This window comes from Phacochoerus africanus, unplaced genomic scaffold (assembly GCF_016906955.1).
Source record: "Phacochoerus africanus isolate WHEZ1 unplaced genomic scaffold, ROS_Pafr_v1 Scaffold_19, whole genome shotgun sequence".
Lineage (NCBI taxonomy): Eukaryota > Metazoa > Chordata > Mammalia > Artiodactyla > Suidae > Phacochoerus > Phacochoerus africanus.
Window position 1 is genome coordinate 19,200 of NW_025927386.1, and position 20,733 is coordinate 39,932.

The 20,733-nt window shown below is 41.3% G+C and overlaps 1 protein-coding gene across 1 annotated transcript; it reads left to right on the forward strand.

The window, feature by feature from the left end:
- Positions 1-5,519: 5,519 nt before the first annotated feature.
- Positions 5,520-6,449, forward strand: LOC125119243 (olfactory receptor 4X2-like). Its single transcript, XM_047766090.1, has one exon. The coding sequence runs from the start codon at positions 5,520-5,522 to the stop codon at positions 6,447-6,449; it is 930 nt and encodes a 309-aa protein (XP_047622046.1).
- Positions 6,450-20,733: the final 14,284 nt, after the last annotated feature.

The window sequence follows — 20,733 nt, forward strand, 5'->3', positions numbered from 1 at the left end:
TGTAGCCGCCAGCCTATGCCAGAGCCACAGCAACACAGGATCCAAGCCGTGTCTGCAACCTACACCACAGCTCATGGCATTGCGGGACTGTTAACCCACTGAGCAAGGGCAGGGATCGAATCCGCAACCTCATGGTTCCTCGTCGGATTTTTTAACCACTGTGCCATGACGGGAACTCTGAGGTTGGATGTGTTCTTAGGAACTTTCTGATTTTTTTGCTATTGTAAATAGCATCTTTATTTTTTTCCAGTTTTATTGACATATAAATTGATGTATAACTTTGTATAAGTTGAAGGTGTACAGAGTTCTCCTGGTGGTGCAGTGGTAATGAACCTGACTCAGACCCAGGAGGATGCAGGTTTGCTTCCTGCCTTTGCTCAGTGGGTTAAGGATCAGGTGTTGTCATGAGCTGTGGTGTAGGTCACAGACGCAGCTTGGATCTGGCGTTGCTTTGGCTGTGGTGTAGGCCGGCAGCTAAAGCTCCAATATGACCTGTAGCCTGGGAATTTCCATATGCCTCAGGTGTGGCCCTAAAAAAAAAAAAAAAAAAAAAAGTTTAAGTTGTACAACATGTAGATTTGATATATTTATAAATTGCAAAATGATTGGCATATTTGCATTAGTAAATGCCTCCATCCTTTCTCATTTTTACCTTTTTTTTTTGGTGGTAAGAACATATAAGATCTATTCTCTTAGTAACTTTCGAGTATATAGTATAGTAATATTAGCTATTATCATCATGCTATACATTAGATCCCTAGAATTTATTAGCCTTGTAACTGGAAGTTTGTATCCTTTGACTAACATCTCCCCATTTCTCCCTTCCTTCCCCACCCCCGGCCCCCCATCCCCTGCCTCTGGTACCCACCACTCCACTCTCTGTTTTTCTAATTTTTTCTTTCTTTTTTGGGTGCCCCTCAGTGTATGGTATTCCTGGGGCCAGGGATCAGAACCAAGCTAAGGTTGCAACCTATGCTGCAGCTGTGTCAATGCTGGATCCTTAACCCACTGTGCCAGGCCAGGGATTAAAACACTACAGAGGTGCCACTGATCCTGTTGCCCCACCGCAGGAAGTCCTTTCTGAGTTTTTTAGATTCCACAAATAAGTGATATAAGTATTTGTCTTTCTCTCTGATGTATCTCACTTAGTATAGTCCTCAAGGACCATCCTTATTGTTGAAATGGCAGGATTTTGTTCTCTCTCAGGGCTGAATTATTTATACACATTTGTCCATTGATAGATCACTTGATTATCTCTGTATCTTGGCTATTGTGAATAATTCTGCAATAAACATGGGAGTGCAGATATCTCTCTGAGATCCTGTTTTCCTTTCCCCTGGATATATATCCAGAAGTAAGATTGGTGGATCATAGGACAGTTCTACTTTTAATTTTTTAAAGGAATTTCCATACTGTTTTTGAGAGTGGCTGTGCCAATTTGTATCTCCATCAATGGTGCACAGTGTCCCCGTTTTCTCCACATCCATTCCAACTTCCAACACTTGTTATCTCTTACTTATCTTGGTGACAGCCATTCTAACAGGTATGAGGTGATATCTCATCGTTTTGATTTGCATTTCCCTGATGATTAGCGATGCCAGGCGTCATTTCATGTACCTGGCTAATATTTGTATGTTCAGTTCTTCTTCCTGCTTTTTAATCTTTTTTTTTTTTTTTTTTTTTTTGCTATAGAGTTGAATGGGTTCTTTATCTGTTTTGGATATTAATGCATTATCAGTTATATAATATGAAAATATATTCTCCAACTCCGTAGGCACCTTTTTATTTTGTTGATAGTTTCTTCTGCCTTACAGAAACTTTTTAATTTGATGTGGTCTTACTTATTTATTTTAGCTTTAGTTGCTTGTACTTTTGATGTCATATCCAAAAATTCATTGCCAAGACCTGTGGCATGAGCTTTTCCTCTGTGTTTTCTTCTAGCAGCTTAATTGTTTCTGTTCTTATATTTAAGTCTTTAATCAATTTTTAGTAAATTTTTGTGATTGGTATAAAATAGTGGTTCAATTTAGTATTTTTGCGTGTGGTTATCCAGTTTCTCCAACACCATCTACTAAAGAGACTAACCTTTCCTCATGGAGTATTCTTCACTCCCTTTTCAAGTATTAGTTGACTGTATATGTGGGGGTTTATTTCTGAGTTCTTGATTCTATTCCATTGATCTGTATTAGATATTTTTGTGCCTGTACTATACGGTTTTGACTTACTATAGCTTTGTAGTGTAGTTTGAAATCAGGACGTTTGATCTCTCTGGCTTAGTTCTTTCCTAGGAGTGTTTGAGCAATTCTGGGTCTTTTGTGGTTCCACACAAACTTTAGAATTGTTTCTTGTACTTCAATGAAACTGTCATTGGAATTTTGATAGGGATTATATTAAGTCAATAGATGGCTTTGGGAAGTATGGACATGTTAACAATATTCATTCTTGGGATCCCTGCACACGAGATATCATTCTATTTTTTGTGTCTTCTGCAGTTCCTTTCATCAGAGTTTGTAGTTTTCAGTGTACAGATCTTTCATCTCCTTGATTAAATTAATTCTTAAATGTGTATTTTTTTTTGTCTTTTGTTGTTGTTGTTGTTGTTGTTGCTATATTTCTTGGGCCGCTCCCGTGGCATGTGGAGGTTCCCAGGCTAGGGGTCCAATCGGAGCTGCAGCCACCGGCCTACGCCAGAGCCACAGCAACGCGGGATCCGAGCCGCGTCTGCAACCTACACCACAGCTCACGGCAATGCCGGATCATTAACCCACTGAGCAAGGCCAGGGACTGAACCCGCAACCTCATGGTTCCTAGTCGGATTCGTTAACCACCGCGCCACGACGGGAACTCCTTAAATGTGTATTTTTTTGATGCATTGTGATTGGAATTTTTTTCTTTACTTCTTTTTCAGATATTTTGTTGTTAGTGTATGGAAACACAACTCTACATTTTGACCTCAGAATTCGATCCATTTACTCTTACAACAATCATTGATATGAAAGACTTACTATTGCCATTGGATTAATTATTTTCTGTTTTGTAGTTTGTCCTTTTTGACTCTCTTCCTGCCTACCTCCGTGAATTGGAGATTTTGCATGGTGTTGCGCTTTTATTTCCTTGTCTTTATTTTTTTGTGAATCTATTATAGGTTTTTGCTTGTGGTTACAATGAGGCTTCATTAAAAAAATGTCTTATAACAACATGGAATATTTTCTGTTGATAAAGATTTGATTTGCATACAAAAACTCTACCCTCTTACATGACCCTCTATTTTAAATGTCTCAATATGTCTCTTTTATATTGTATATTCTTTTACAAATTATAATAGCTATAGTTATCTTTGATACTCATGATTGAGTTTATGATAAGCAAGAGCCATGTCTGATTGATCCCTGAACAACAAAGAGCCCATAGCTTAAGTGCCCTGTGAACCTTGGTTGAAATGAACATTTCCTATTGATTTCTGAGGTTATGCTTCCCTTGAAGAAGTCTGAGATGTTAGTATCCAGGTCCTGCTTCCCAGGAGGCCTTCTGCCTGATGAGGAATGGGAGCATGGTTCTCTGGAGATCTCTCTGCTCTCACTTGATCATCATGCCTTCCCCCTGGTATCTCTCCAGCAGAGTGAATGCAAGGCTAAGCTGCCAGAATTCTTATTTTCTCTGTGGAACATGTGGGAGGCAAGTCTACTGTGCTTTTGTTTTAAATCAGTAGAATAGACCCACCAGCTTAGTCTCAGCATTCCTAAGCTTGAGGCTGCAGGGGAAGTAGATCCTCCATCTGGAAACTCCTGAGATATAGGATCCCTGGTTTATAGCTTTCAGACTGAATAACTGGGAAACTTGGATGATCTAGGGGCTCTTCTTAGGGCTTTATTTCCCTTTCTGTGGTCAGAACAAATAAAGGAACTGTGGTGAGAACAGCAAAGCCACAGAAACACTGGGGTAAGTTTGTTTTGTGAGCATGCATGTCTTTTGCATGTGATGATTACAATTGCACTTTGAAAGCAAAGTGAATACTGCAAGAAGCCCGTGGCTTTTTACAAAGTGCTCTCACAGTGGTCTGGTCTTTGCCTGAGGCAAGTAAAGGCATGCTAGGTACTGGAATTCAGGGATGAAGAAGACATGATCTTAGTCCCTGAGACCTTTGCTTTGTCATTATTTAGTGAACACCTCCGTGTACCAAATATGTGCTAAGACCTATATCCACTGTTTCTTCATTGTGTCCATTCAGGAAATGTTATTTTCTGAAGGTGCTTCAGTTAGCCCTGGAGATGAAGTGATGAAGATATCATCTCTGCCCTCAGCAAATTCACAATTTAGTGGAGCAGATGGTCATTTAACACAATTATGATTCAGTGTGTGAAGTGCTCTGATTCCAAAATGTCCTGAGATGAAAGGGGAAACTGTAAGGATCTATGGATTTGGAAGACAGATTTCTTATCTCTGAGAAGCTTCTAAAACTACACAGTGGATGAGTACTTAACTGCTGCTGGGATGGGGTGGGAGAAAGATGTATGGCATCTACCTGTGAGGTAGGTGCCCCGGAGGCCAACTGTAAGGGGGGATGTGTTGATACACACTGATGTCAGTGGCCTTGGACAAAGTCCAGCATGGATGAAGGTAGACTGCTAAACAGCCAGTGCCCAGTCTTGGTGATGCTTTGAAGTGTTGGAAGGCTGGACTTCAGAGAAGGATGTGTCGCAGCCATGAGTGTGCAGCTTGGGTGAGGGGTGGTTTGTATCTCTCTTGCCACTGGAGGGAAGTGAAGGTAGCAATGAAGGAGAGATTGAGAATGAGTTGTACTGGACCTTCAGAAGGAACTAGGTCACCTAAAGTCCAAGAGCAGAAGGAGATAATTGGGAGGAGAAGCAGAAATAAGAGGGGGCGCTGGGTGTCAAGGGATATGTCTTCAGAAGACTCAGAAGTGTATATGGAAAGGAGAGAATTCTATTTTGCCAACCAAAAATGGAAAAGGAGCAAAGGGAAGTGGGATGAAGGAAAGCTGCCAGCAAAAGTCAAAAGGATTCAAATGCAGTAGAGAGACAGTTGTCATGGAGACAGCAATACTCTCCTTGCTGTCCTACATCTTCCGGGGGGCCCTTCAATCTTGTAATAGGTTTCCCCTCCTCTCATCTGTTTGCCACTAGTCCAACCTCTACATAGAAAGTGATCTTGACTTTCCAGTTGACTAACATTCCTGATGATCCTCTACTGTTGAGTAAATGCTGAAAGTCCACAATAGTCCTTTATGGACTGGTACTAGATTTTATCTTCAGCTTTGTGGTTGCTATTCTCCAATTTACTCCAGCTTCACTTTATGAGTTTTCATAGCTTTGCACTGCCTCTTCTGTTTGGGATTTCTCTTCCTTTCTTCAATTCTACTCATCTTTCAATACCCAGCTCACCAACTTCTCAGATATGAAAGCGGTTGTTATGTAATTTATCCACTTGATGTAGGCGTCTCTTCTTTTATATCATTTCAGAACATTCTACCTAAAATATTCCCTCCTGGTGGTGACGTCATGGCTAACACACACAATGTGACAGAGTTTATTTTTCTGGGACTTTCTCCCGATCCGAAGGTGCAGAAAGTCTGCTTTGTGATATTTCTGCTCTTGTACACAGCCATTGTGCTGGGGAATTTCATCATTGTGCTCACCGTCATGACCAGCAGAAGCCTCGGCTCCCCCATGTACTTCTTCCTCAGCTCCCTGTCCTTTGTGGAGATCTGCTACTCCTCTACCACAGCCCCCAAACTCATCTCAGATTTGCTGGCTGACAGAAAAGCTATATCTCTGTGGGGCTGCATGTCACAGGTTTTCTTTATCCACTTCTTTGGTGGAGTTGAGATGTTCTTGCTCACTGTGATGGCCTATGACCGCTACGTGGCCATCTGTAAGCCCCTCAACTATGCCACCATCATGAATTGGCAGGTGTGTGCCTTCCTGGTGGGAGTAGCAGGCGCAGGGGGCTTTGTGCATTCCGCAGCCCAAATCCTCCTCATTTTCCGCCTGCCCTTCTGTGGCCCCAATGTGATTGATCACTACTTCTGTGATGTATTTCCCCTGCTCAAGCTTGCCTGCTCTGACACTTTCCTGATTGGTCTGCTGATGGTTGCCAATGGGGGGACCCTGACTGTGATCAGCTTCCTGGTCCTCTTAGCCTCCTATGTGGTCATCTTGCTGCATCTGAGGACTCAAAGCTCTGAGGGGCGGCGCAAGGCCCTCTCCACCTGTGGGTCCCACATCGCCGTGGTTACCCTGTTCTTTGGGCCCTGCCTCTTCGTCTATCTGAGGCCTTCCACCATCCTGCCTGTGGACAAGGTGGTAGCTGTGTTCTACACAGTGATCACCCCACTCCTGAACCCTGTCATCTACTCCTTGAGAAATGCTGAGATGAAGAAAGCCGTGAAGAGGCTGTGGATCAGGACAGTGAAACTAGAGGAGAAATAGAGTCTGAGTCTTGGTGTTGATCCTGGGGTTTAGAATGATGTTGAGTCCAAACTGAAGGGACAGAGTGGGATGAAAGACAGATGCCAGGACTTGTTCTAGAATTTTTCTAACAGGCTCCCAACTTCAACAACTTTGTTGTAATCACTTGCCAAATGTTTTCTCTTATTGTTACTTGATTAACCATTTTTGTGATAGATGTTTAGATTTTTTTAATGATTTTTTATTACTATAAGTAACAATGGGCTAAGTTTCTTTAATGGAAATCTTTAAATATTTTTAAAGCTCCTTTGCTATCGTACATTTACCGTGTTAAAATTTACAGTAAATTTTGATGCGTGGTGTTAAATCAATTCTCAGAGTGGTTGTAATCCAACACTGCCATTAAACTCTTTTTTTTGATAAGAAATAAGATTTTACTTAGTCTCAAAATATCTCCCTACAAAATATTTATTAATTGCAAGAGGTTAAATTTGACTTTATAATCGGGAAATCTGGAAGACATTCCCTGAAACACCTATATGTTTATGGTACTTAGATTGAGAGACACGGAATGTCATTACTGTGACATTCCTACCAAAAATATGTAACCTCAGGAGTTCCCATTGTGGCGCAGCAGAGATGAATCTGACTAGTATCCATGAGGATGCGGGTTTGATCACTGGCCTTGCTCAGTGGGTCGGGGATCCGGTGTTGACAGTGAGCTGTGGTATAGGTTGCAGATGCGGCTCAGATCCCACGTTGCTGTGGCTGTGGCTCAGGCTGGCAGCTGTAGCTCTGATTTGACTCTTCACCTGGGAACTTCCACATGCCATGGGTGATGCCTTAAAAAGAAAAAAAAAGTAATGTTAGTTTAATTTTGAAAACTGTCAGTTAAGCCCAAACTGAATAATATTTTGCAAAGAGAGTGGTCAAGATGATAGACTAGGAGGATGCTGGGCTCACCTATCTTCATGAACATACCAAAGCTCTAACTACAAATATAGTGATTTGTACTGAAATCTACCAGAGGACTAGCAGGATAACTCTTCTACAACCAAAGCTGTAAAGAAATATTTACTGAATTCTGGTAGGAATGGAAGAGAAGGGATCAGGACCCATTACATCTGGTTGGGGGATCCAGCAGAGGAGGGTGATATCTCAGGCTTGGGGGTCCTCCCTGGGGAGTGAGGGTTTCAAAGTACATATTAGGCACCTCAGCCCTTTGGTGTCCATACCAGGAAGACAAGCCACCCCCCCACCACTTTAGCTGAAAAACTAGTTGGGATTACTGGAGGCTATAAGAAACTGCTTATATGCTATGTATGCTCTTAAATACACACACACACACACACACACACAGGCACACACATGCTCATGGGTGCTTACTCCCAGTCACAGTACAAGGCAGCAGATAGAAAACTTCCTGGGGTTCTTGTTTGCCTGCCAGGACCATCTCAGTGTGCTGTCCAGCCCACAGCAGGCTCCTGCTTCACCCCTATTCCTCCTGGTGTTTCTCCTCACTAAGACAGAGGCTGCCATTGCCAGTGAGGATGGGCACACTTTGGGGAAACAAAGCCAGTTTGGACCTTGGTCTTGCCTCTAATCAGGATAGAGGCAGCCATTGCCAACATATGTTTTGGGAGAGAGCAAGGCTGGCCCAGAGTGGAGACAGCCACTGCCAGAACACCTGTCCCTGCACACACTCTCTGAAGGGAAGGAGGCTAGCTTGGGTGGAAACCTCCATCCCCAGAGTGTGTCGTGTGCACACTTGACAGGGGATGGGGCAGGCTCAGCTGTGTGGCACCAACCCCCCAGGCCCCAAGCCATCCTGTAATGAAGGTAGAAACACTGGGAAAAAAGTGAAACCAACACAAAAGTGCAGTCCTAAGCCCTCACACTCCAGACATGTCCCAAACCAGGGTAGAGACTGACACCACACCTGGGAGAAACCCAACTCCCTAAGGGATCCCTCCCATCGTAGGGCAGTGAGGGCCATTGAGTGGACCGTCAAAGCCACTGGGCACACACAGACCACATAAGAATATGCCTTCAAGATCAGGATAGGTGACTGCAACACTGCTTTCGCAGAGAGAGAGTTAAACAAAAGGAGAAAACTGAAGGAGACACTTCAAACAAAAGAGAAACAACAACCAAAAAAAAAAAAAACACCCAAAAAAACCTAAGCAAAACAGAGATAAATAACTTGCAATTCAAAAGATTGTAATAAGAATGCTAACTGAATTGGTAAAAGAACAGGCGAACACTGAGAATTTTAACAAAGATTTAGAAAATATAAAAAAGAGCTAGTTAAAGCTGAAGAATAAAATAACAGAAATGAAAAAAGCAGTGAATTAACAGCAGAATTAGGTGATTCAGAAGAATGAATAAGTGATTTGGTAGATAAAATAATGGAAATCACTAAGCCAGAACAGCAAAAAGAAAAACAAATTAAAAAAAATGAAAATAGTTTAAAGGACTTTTGTCACAACATCAAATGTACCAACATTCATATTATATGGCTCCCAGAAGGAGACGAGAGAAAGGGGTAGAAAATGCATTTGATGAAATTATATCTGAAAACTGAACTTGAAGAAGGAAATTGATATGGTGGTAAGGAATCACAGAGAATCCCAAACAAGATAAACCCAGAGAGCCACATGAGGACATAATTAAAACGGCAGAAGTTAAAAAGAGAATTCCAAAGGCAGTAAAATAAAAAGAGCCACATATAAGGGTACCCCCATAAGGGCAGCAGCTGATTTTTTCAGCAGAAACTTTGAAAGCCACAAGGGAAGTGGTGTGATATACTTATAGTGCCGAAAGGGAAAAACCTACAACCTATGATATTCTGCCAGCAAAGTTATCATTGGAATTGAAAGAGAGATAAAGAGCTTCTCAGACAAGCAAAAATTAAAAGAACTCATTAATACTAAACTATCCTTAGTTATTATTAACTTCTTATTAACTAAGAAGTGTTAGAGGGTCTTCTTTAAGAGAAAAGAAAAGGCTACACCAAGAAATAAGAAATGATAGGAAGGGAAAAATCCCACTGGTAAAGGCAAATATACAATAGACTGTGGATCAACCACTTAAATAAGCTAGAATGAAAGTTAAAAGACAAAAGTTATAAAATCAACTATAACTATGATAAATAGTTAAAGGAAAGACATGAAGATGTAAAATATGACATCAAAAATATGGGGGAGGAGTAAAATTATAATTCTAAAATTGAGATTTGTAGAATGTTTAAACTTCAATAACTATCAATTTAAAACAAGTAGATAAAATTATAGGTCATTGTGCCTGAACTCAATGAAAACCACAATTAAAAAAAACTATGGTAGATACACAAAAGTAGAGAGAAAGGAACACAAACATAACACTAAAGAAAATCATCAAACTACAAGGGAAGAGACTAAAAGAAGAAAAGAACAGAGAAGAACAACAACCAGAAAACAACAAAATCACCATAAGCCCATACCTATTGAGAAACACTTTAGGAGTTCCCGTCGTGGCGCAGTGGTTAACGAATCCGACTAGGAACCATGAGGTTGCGGGTTCAGTCCCTGCCCTTGCTCAGTGGGTTAATGATCTGGCGTTGCCGTGAGCTGTGGTGTAGGTTGCAGACGCAGCTCGATCCCGCGTTGCTGTGGCTCTGGCGTAGGCCAGTGGCTACAGCTCGGATTCGACCCCTAGCCTGGGAACCTCCATATGCTGTGGAAGCGGCCTAAAGAAATAGCAAAAAAAGACAAAAAAAAAAGAAAAAGAAACACTTTAAATATCCACAGACAAAATGCTCCAATCAAAAGCCATTGAGTGGTTATTTGGATGAAATAAAGAAGACCCATCCATTTACTGCCCAAGAGACTCACTTCAGTGCTAAAGACAACCACACCCACTGAAAGTGAGGGGATGAAATAAGGTATTCCACACCAGTGGAAATGAAAAGAAAGTTGGGGGTAGCAATTTACATAACAGACAAAGTAGACCTTAAAACAAAATCTGTAATAAAGGACAAAGAAGGACATTATATAATGATAAAGGGATCATTACAAGAAGAAGAAATAACATTCATAAACATAAGTGTTGAATATAGGAACATCCAAATAAACATTAACATAAATAAAGGGAGGAATGAATAATAATACAATAATAGGAGGGGACTTCAACACCCCACTTACATCAATGGACAGAACATCCAGATGTTTCTACCATTTAACATCCTATCCACCCTCCAATGCCCATTTGCAATGCTCCTGCCTTTCGGAAGCTTTCAGGATTATCCCAAGCAGATATGTCTTCTTCCCTCTTTGAATTTCCATGGCACTCAGTTAGAATCTTTTCAAGCTTTTACTACCTATATTTCAGTGTTTATTTCCTTACCCTCCTCCCCCCCAGCTGTCACTCTCTTGGGAATATGTCATGAATCTTATATCTAGCTCGAATTGATATACAATGAAACAATAAACATTTGGTCAGTTAAATTTCTGAAAGTCAGTAGTGCTTTAGATTATATGTGACTAATGGTTGTTACATCTATTTTCATCTCAATTTCTTTTTTGTGAAATATGCTTAGGTAACTTATCTGCTATCAATGTCTTTTTGGGGGTCATACATGGTGATTATATTATTTTTGGTTATAGCATTCCTTCAATGGCAGGACCTGGCTGGCTATTTCCAAGGCTGTTTCTCCTTTTTTGTCCTGTGGTTAAAGATAACCATCTGATCAAAACATTTTCAGACTTTTAGAAGGGAGTAGGAAAATGATTTTGCAGTAAAATACATATATTTTCTTCTGGGAATTTCTGGGAGCTGGAAATGCTTAATAAGCTTGGGCAGAATGTCCCAGGAGAGGACAATTATTTCCTTGTTCCCACCTCTGGCATTGTCATTGCTTATTGTTCTAATTATCTGAGTTTGGCTCCTCTGAGTGAAACCCCTTTGTGCCAACCTCAGTGAGTATATGCCACAGGCATTTTGGTTCTTCCTCTCAGTCTTCTGTCAATCCTGTATCAGGATCCTAAGTCCCTGGGAGATGTAGGAACTGGAGCTTATCTAAGACCTTATAATACATGATGGAGGACTCTCTGGACTCTTCTGCTAGTGACAAATATAATTTGACTTTTTTATTGCCACCACAGTAACAGAATGATTGTTGATACAAAGGGTGCTCAAATATAGGCCTGTGGGATTTCACTTTCCTTATCCCCACCGTCTAAAATACTGCCCTTGACAATGAACCAGAGGTAACAATCAGTGTCCTCCCATCACTGATGTGCTCACTGTAGACTTACGGCAGGTTTCCAAGGTTATTGTCAGGCCCAGAAGAGAAGTCCTGCCCATATAAAATGAGAAAATTAATAAAATGTATTTCCAAAGGTGACCGTGTTGAGATTTAAACTGATATATGCAAGGAGGTAAGCCTCTGTCTGGCACATAGTGGTGTAAGTAAATATTAGCTCTTTGACATAAGATTATGTGCAATTGTGAAGTCCTATATGTGTATAATTTTTTAAAGCCCTATAAGTATCATTTATTCCTTCAATCTGGAAATATAAATTGAGCACCTGCAATGTGTCAGGCAATGTTCTAAGCACTCAGCATGCATTAGAGAAGAAAAGAGACAGTGAACCTTGCCCATGGAGCTCATATTCTAGTAAGGAGAGGCAGACAATAAAATATAAATATAATAAATTAATTATATTCTATATTTGAAAGCAGTCTGTGCTATGGAAAGAAGAAAAAGCAAAACATAGCAAAAGGGGCTGGGTGTGCTGAGAGGTTGCAGTTTTAGCTTTCTTTTTAAAGAAATTTTCAATTAAAGTATAGTTGATTTACAGTGTTCCATCAATTTCTGCTATACAGCAAAGTGTCCCAGATATATATATATATATATATATATATATAATATATATATATATATAACATACACACACACATTCTTTTTCTTATATTATCTTCCATCATATTCTATCACAAGTGATTGGATATAGTTCCCTGTGCTGTACAGCAGGACCTCATTGCTTATTCATTCTACATGTAATAGTTTGTGTCTATTAAGCTCAATCTCCCAGTCCATCCCACTCCCTCTGCCTCCCCCTTGGCAAGCTCAGGTCTGTCCTCTATGTCTGTGAGTCTTTTTCTGGTCTATAGATAGGTTCATTTGTGCCCCATTTTAGATTCCACATGTAAGTGATATTATATGGTATTTGTCTTTCTCTTTTTGACTTAATTTACTTAATAATGATTTTTACTTAATAATTTACTTAATAATGATTTTTTTGTCTTTTTTTTTTTTTTTGCTATTTCTTGGGCCGCTCCCACGGCATATGGAGGTTCCCAGGCTAGGGGTCCAATCGGAGCTATGGCTGCCAGCCTACGCCAGAGCCACAGCAACGTGGGATCCGAGCCGCGTCTGCAATCTACACCACAGCTCAGGGCAACGCCGGATCGTTAACCCACTGAGCAAGGGCAGGGACCGAACCCGCAACCTCATGGTTCCTAGTCGGATTCGTTAACCACTGCGCCACGAAGGGAACTCCCTAATAATGATTTTTAAAAATGATTTTTACTTAATAATGTCTTCTATTCCCTTTTCTCTTTCTATTCCCTACTTTGTCCCTGCCCTTTCCCCCAAAGCTCTCATAGCTATCAGATTAATTATTCACTCTTCAGATATATTAATCACCTAGCATCTTATAAGTTTGTTCTTTTTTCCTCACCTGGGTTTATTCAATATAAGTCCCTGCCCAGCCCTTCCTCAGAGAAGTGACTAAGCTGGGGAACAAAACACAGAAGGGCTGCCGAGGAGTGAGTGTGGATGGGGTGGAGCCTGGGGTGAGGTTAGGATGTACCTGGGACATTGGCTCAGCCTCAGTGCCCACCCCTGGACCACCAGCAGGCTCCAGGTGGGGTCAGTGAAGGTGTTTGTGAGAATAGGTTTTTGATTTTCTGCCAGTGTTTTAAGCCTGCATCCTTGACCCTGGTGCCTTTCCTGGGTAGGAGCTAGAGATATAGCCTGAAAAGAAACAGACAAAAATCCTTTTACTTATGGAGCTTATATTTAAGTGTGTGTGATAAAAGCTGACATTGAAGTCTTCTAATATTCCTTTCTGGGACTATTTTAGACTACTGATTCAATTATTCTAATAAGTATGAGACAATTAAGGCTTTCTGTTTCTTTTTGGATCAGTTTTAGTAGAAGGTTGTATTCATTTCATCCAACCTTTTGAATTCATGAAATAAATTCATAGTTTAATTTTAATAGTTGGGAGGGGGATCCTTGATGGGCTTCCCTTACAGTTGAGGGATTATTAATGCCTCAATGAGTGTCCTATTCAGGGTCGGCTTGTTCCGCATTGATATTTCTCAGATAATCTTGTCCCCTGTAATGCTCCTATGATGCCATGTTTAATTTATCAGTTGATGCTGGAGATCTCAGTTGATCTGTATGCCAGAACTGCCATATAACATGTAAGGTACTATTACGACAGAGAATGGGAGCTCCACAGGGTGGAAAACTTGATGAACTCATTTCTGTGCTAATTCTGGAATGCTTTAGTGCACTGCAGTTAACATGAATCTTGTTTAGTGGATTATATTATTTATCTTGTTTAAACTCACCATCTGGAAATGGACATAGGTCCAAAAAATTTCTTTCAAATAATCCCCAGATGGGCATTCCCATCGTGGCACAGCGGAAACAAATCTGAATGGGAACCATGAGGTTGCAGGTTCGATCCCTGGCCTCGCTCAATGGGTTAAGGATCCAGCGTCGCCATGAGCTGTGGTGTAGGTCACAGACTTGGCTTGGACCCCGCATTGCTGTGGCTGTGGTGTAGGTCAGCGGCTACAGCTTCGATTGGACCCCTAGCCTGGGAACCTCCATATGCTGTGGGTGTGGCCCTAAAAAGACAAAAAGACAACAACAACAAAAAAATCCCCAGATAAAAAATAATACCATTAACACACACACACACACACACACACACACACATCTCTTCAGTTGTGATACATCTCATCCTTTAATGTAATAAAGCCATTAAGGTTAGCAACCTGTTTTATTTTTTTCTTTTTAGGGCTGCACTCATGGCATGTGGAAGTCTCCAGACTAGGGGTTGAATTAGAGCTGTAGCCTCTGGCCTACGCCACAGCCACAGCCACAGCAGTGGCATATCAGAGCCACATCTGCAACCTACATCACAGCTCATGGCAATGCCGGATCCTTAACCCACTGAGTGAGGCCAGAGATTGAACCTGAGTCCTCGTGGATACTAGTCAGATTCATTTCCTCTGAGCCAGACGAAACTCCAGTAACATGTTTTAAAATATTTTATTTCACATTTCTCATTCTTTAAATTTTTTGATATATTTAAAAATCTACCAAGTATCTTTTTTTTTTGTCTTTTTGCCATTTCTTGGGCTGCTCTCTCAGCATATGGAGGTTCCCAGGCTAGGGGTCGAATTGGAGCCATAGCCACCAGCCTATACCAGAGCCACAGCAACACGGGATCCAAGCCGCGTCTGCAACTTACACCACAGCTCACGGCAACGCCAGATCCTTAACCCACTGAGTGAGGCCAGGGATCGAACCTGTGTCTTCACGGATACTAGTTGGATTCATTAACCACTGAGCCACGATGGGAACTCCCCAAGTATCTGCTATTTAGGCTACACATGTAGATGATTTATTAAATGTATAAATTAAAACTTTTTAGTAGTAGAGGCAAGATTAAAAAGTTGAGACAACTGCACTATTCCCCATGTTTGTTTTCTTCTTCACACTAATGCAATGTCTATTTCTTTGCTTCTTTATTTGTTTATTGTCTCTCTCCTACCAGGATTTAAGCTCCTTGAGGGCAGGAACTTTTTCATCTGGGCACACAGACTGCATTTCCTAACCTTCTTACCTCCATGTGGGCTCTTGTCACTAAAGCGTGGAAATAATGTTCCTGTTTAGGTTTGGTCCATAACATGTCCCCAGTGATCCTTCATCTATCTCTCATCTTTGGCTGGCTGGGTGCAGATGACCCAGCAGATGGTTCTGAAACCCTGGAGACTGGAAGTGTCACAATTTGGAATGGGCCTGTACCCAGGAGTCATAGCCTGGTGGAGAACTGCCCACAAGTCCTGCCTGATAATACAAATCTGCATTGGACTTAGTGTGAATGAGAAATAAAGTTTTATTGGGATTAAGCCACTGAGTTTTGGGCTTTTTTAAAAAAATTATTACTATTATTATTTTTTGTCTTTTTGTCTTTTCTAGGGCTGCACTCGCAGCTAATGGAGGTTCCCAGGCTACGCCAGAGCCACAGCAATGTGGGATTCGAGCTGCGTTTGCAGCCTACACCACAGCTCATGCAACGCTGGATCCTTAACCCATTGAGCGAGGCTGGGGATAGAACCCGCAACCTCATGGTTCCTAGTTGGATTCGTTAACCACTGCGCCATGACGGGAACTCCATGGAGTTTATTTTTGTGTATGGTGTTAGGTGTTGGACTCTTTGTAATGACCCCAAGTTCATTTAACTCTTTTATGAATTTTGATTAAATTTTCCGAAATCCTATCTTAAACCTGTTTTTAGGGTGTGAATTGAAGAAAAAAAAAGATAAATAGCAATCAATAACTTACTTTTTTTCCTAGAGCTTTGCAATGTTTACAATCTGTTCATTTATTTATTTATTTTTTGTTTGATCCCGTCAACACCCTCGCTGATGTTTAAAAGCCCTAATCACCAATCAGGGGTTGGAGCTTAGTTATAGAGAAGGGCATTGCAGAACTTGAAATAGAGGGATCCCGAGTTTAGGAGGGCTGAGGTGTGGTGGAAAAATCCGTGGAGCACATGGGAACGAATGGGAGATGTGAGAGGCTACCATCCAGGGGCCATGAAGTGGCAGAGGCAAGGTACCCAGGTGAGAGTTGAGTACATCTGTGTGGTATGAAACAGACTGCCTGATTTCTTTCACAGCCCTGAGTACCATTCTCTCTGTGATAACAGGGGCCACGCTGGTTTCATCTGCTGCTTCCACGTCAAGCAGCCCAATACCTGACATAATTCATAATGAGTAAATGAATAGAGGATCTAAGAGTCTTTTCCATATCTCAATTCTATTTTACCTTGACTTGATTTATTCTAGGAGGTGTTTGCTGATCCACTAAGGTGGAGAGCTCCATCCGTATGAAAGCTAATCAGAAAGGCACCCACCAGGGTTGCCAAGGCCACTCTCAGGAATACACTACTGCTCCTTTGCTGTGTTAACACTGGGTTAATACTGTAATATTAATATTTTCTTTCTTTTTGAATAAAAACATTCCTTGGGTCATTCATATCTGTTAGAACGCTGGAAGTTTTTGTTGTTGTTGTTGTTTTCTTTTTACAGCTGCACTGCAGCACCAAGGAAGTTCCCAGGCTAGGGGTCAAATCAGAGCAGCAGCTTCTGGCCTGCACCATAGCCACAGCAACATTGGATCTGAGCTGCATCTGTGACCTAATGTTTTAGCCCATAAATCTCCTGTTTACCCAGAGTGAACGTCTGCTCCTTTTGGCAGAATCTGTCTAATTGTTATTCCCAGCCCATCACAACTGATTTTTTTTTTTCTGCACCTATGGTATGTGGAAGTTTCTGGGCCAGGAATCAAACTTGCAATTCTGACCTGTGCCTCAGCTGCGGCAACGCCAGATCCTTAACCCACTGTGCCAAATGGGAACAGCCACAATGGACCATTTAAAACTTCAGGATCATTCCTTTTTGAACCCCTAATGTGTATTCAAATGGCTTCAGTGAAAATCCTGACTGGGCCACTTATTGGTCATGGGAGGTAATCTTGAGCATGCTACTTATCTTCTCTTTGGCACAAGTCCTTCAATATAAAGATGGCACTCAACTTTTTTGGGTCATTGTGGAGATGGAGTGAGCTAATGCATGTAGAGAGCTTGCGACAGAGCCCCAAATGATTACACATCAGTATGTGCTTGCTCTTACTCTCTCTCTAAAAAGCTATTTCTATTCCTTGGTTGGTCTCACTCTGATTCCTCCTCCCCGGAAGCTTTTGTTTGTAGATATTGCCTGTCTTCCCATTATCCTTTTAGTGAGACTTTTCCCTCTTGTCTGTAAGTCTGAGGATTTTTCTGTAGCAGAGTCATCTTGGACACTAAACTTTGGCTGGGTAGATGAGCCTTTCTGACTTTGTTGAAATTCTTGCATATGGTTTTCTCGAGGTGATGGGTTCACTACATCGTGTCTCCTCATGACCAAGATACAGCAATACGACCAGGAGAGTGCAATACATGTTTAGAGCTCTAGTCTTAATCTATTAGGTTTTTGCTTTTTAGGGCTACACCTGCGGCATATGAAGATTCCCAGGCTAGGTGTCGAATTGGAGCTGTAGCTGCCGGCCTACACCACAGCCACAGCAATGCAGGATCTGAGCCACGTCTGTGACCGACACCACAGCTCGCAGCAATGCCAGATCCTTAACCCACTGAGAAAGGCCAGGGATTGAACTTGCGTCCTCATGGATGCTAGTCATGTTTGCTAACCTCTGAGCCATGACGGGAACTCCTCAGTCTATTAGCTTTTTGTCTGTAGTTTAGGTTGCTATGTCTGCAAGGAATGTGGAAAATGGAGGATGAATTCCTTCATTGCTAAGATTGTACCTAGGTCCATTTTTCCCAAGCCACCAAGAGAAGGTATTTTTGGGTGGAGTGATTGTGGGTGAGAGTTTCAGATCTACTGTGGATCCAGGGAGCTGTGGGTGAGCTCGGATTTTATTTGGCTTACAAATAATTTCTGATATTTCCATAGCTCATCTTTCAAGATGTGGAGAGAATGTTTAGAATCCTTCTTTCAGACTTGCTGTTGCTGAAATCACTAACTTTGGAGTTGCACGGGACAAAATCAGTGGATTGATGGCTAGCGTCTTGAAGGAGTGAGCTGGCCTAGAGGGATCCCTGAGGGTCATTTGTGATGATACCAGGGGAAAAAGTAAAAGTATAATTTATTCCTTTAGATAAACAGAAGAGGAAATCGAGGCATAAAGAGGTTAAAAATCTGCTCAAGTTCACATTATCAGTAAGTGCCAAGGGAGTTCCTATTGTGGCTCAGTGAGTTAAGAACATGAAATAGTGTCCATGAAGATTTGGGTTCCATCCCTGGCCTCACTCAGTGGGTTAGGGATCTGGAGTTGCTGGAAATTGTGGTGTAGGTTGCAGATATGGCTCAGATCCCACATTGCTGTGGCTGTGGCATAGGCCTGCAGCTGCAGCTCCGATTTAACTCCTAGCCCTGGAACTTCTATATGCTTGTAGGCGAGGCCATAAAAAGAAATAAAGTGGCAAGCCTGGGATGCAAATCCAGGTCACAGATTATGTTCAGATTATAATTTGCAAAAGCAGTGGTTCACAAATACAAGGGAAAAGTTCAGTTTACTAATAAGGCGGGTTAATTACAGCTAATACTTTCTCCACCTCCATTTTTCCTCACTTTACAAGTGAGAATACTGTGGCTTAGGAAGATGAAGTGAATCTCCAAAGGTCTCAGTTACTTATGGCTGACTTAGGACCAGGCCTCCTGACTCCAGGTCAGGCACTATTACCACCAAGTTGTGCTGCTTATGAAAGAGAATTATGAAACTCTTAAGCAGTTTTCTTTTCTTTTCTTTTCTTTTTTGGTCTTTTTGCCATTTCTTGGGCTGCTCCCGCGGCATATGGAGGTTCCCAGGCTAGGGGTCGAATCGGAGCTGTAGCTGCCAGCCTACGCCAGAGCCACAGCGACGCAGGATCCGAGCCACATCTGCAACCTACACCACAGCTCACGGCAACGCCAGATCGTTAACCCACTGAGCAAGGGCAGGGACCGAACCCGCAACCTCGTGGTTCCTAGTCGGATTCGTTAACCACTGCGCCACGACGGGAACTCCAGCAAGTTTTCTAAAATAAGAGGATGATACAATGAAAAGTGTGTGAATTTGACAACAGATATAGCTGTGGTCAAGTTGTTTTCTTACTTACTAGCCTTGGGATAGTAGGTAGGAGAAGAAATTTCACTGATGTTTAATTTCATCATCGATGAAGGAGAAGATAAAATCTGCTTTTCAGTCTCAGTGTAATGATAAAACAGGATGGTGCATAACAAAGTGCTGAGTTATTCATTCAAGCAGACCAATTATATGGACATATAATTTTTTTTGCCGGTTACCAAACTGGCTCCCCAAGAAAATTGGGAAATGTCATTCATCTACTAAGTTACTTCTCAGTTCATTTGAAATTGCTCTTTACAGCTTTAATAATTTCCAAAAGAGAGACCTGGATAGAAAAACAAAGAACGTTACTTACTATCAGCAGTGGCCAAAAAAATATAAAAATTTTTTAAAAAAGATAACATTTAGAAAAAAAAATCCTTATATCCATTACTGGCTGGGATGAAAGAGAGAAAGAATTGACCTCATTTTGGTGACAACTGTGGAAATTGGGAGGACCCTTTTGGTGAGAGATATTACAAATCTTTATGATATCTGTACTGCTCTATTTTGTATACATCTGGGAAATTATTCTAGGGATCCAGAAATAATTTAATACATGATGAGGTTTTTGTGGTGTTAGAAATAATGACTTATTATAGATACATCCACTTAGAATAATATGCAGTCATTAAAAGTAATACTTTTTTGGAGTTCCCATCGTGGTGCAGCAGAAACGATTCTGACTAGGAACCATGAGGTGTAGGCCGTAGATGCTGCTCAGATCTGGCGTTGCTGCAGCTGTGGCATAGGTTAGCAGCTACAGCTCCAATTTGATCCCTAGCCTGGGAACCTCCATATGCCTCAGGTGCAGCCCTTAAAAAAAAAATTAAAAAATGATACTTTTAAAGAGTTTCTAATCATATGGGAAATGTTTCAATTATAATACTAATCAGGATAGTATATTAAGTATATGATGAGATTTCAAATGTGTAAATGAGAAGTGAGCAAAAATCCACATATGGAAGAAAGACTGGAAGAAAAATACACTAGAAAATTGATAGTTTTTCTTTTTGGATGGCAGGGTTAAGAGTAATTTTTTTCATCCCCTTTAAGTATTTTCTGAAGTTTGCCTAATCATCATGTGTTATGTTTGTAACTACTTTTACTCTCCTTTTCCTTAGAGGATCTGCTGATACACAACCTTGGCAAAACCAGAGCTAACTACTTTGTTTTTTTCTGTTCCTTTGTCCTCTCCATGGGCTGAGTAATCTGGGTTCTGAGATGACACATTATGATGTAGGAGGGGTACAACCTGAGGAGTCAGAAGACATGGGGTCTGCGTTC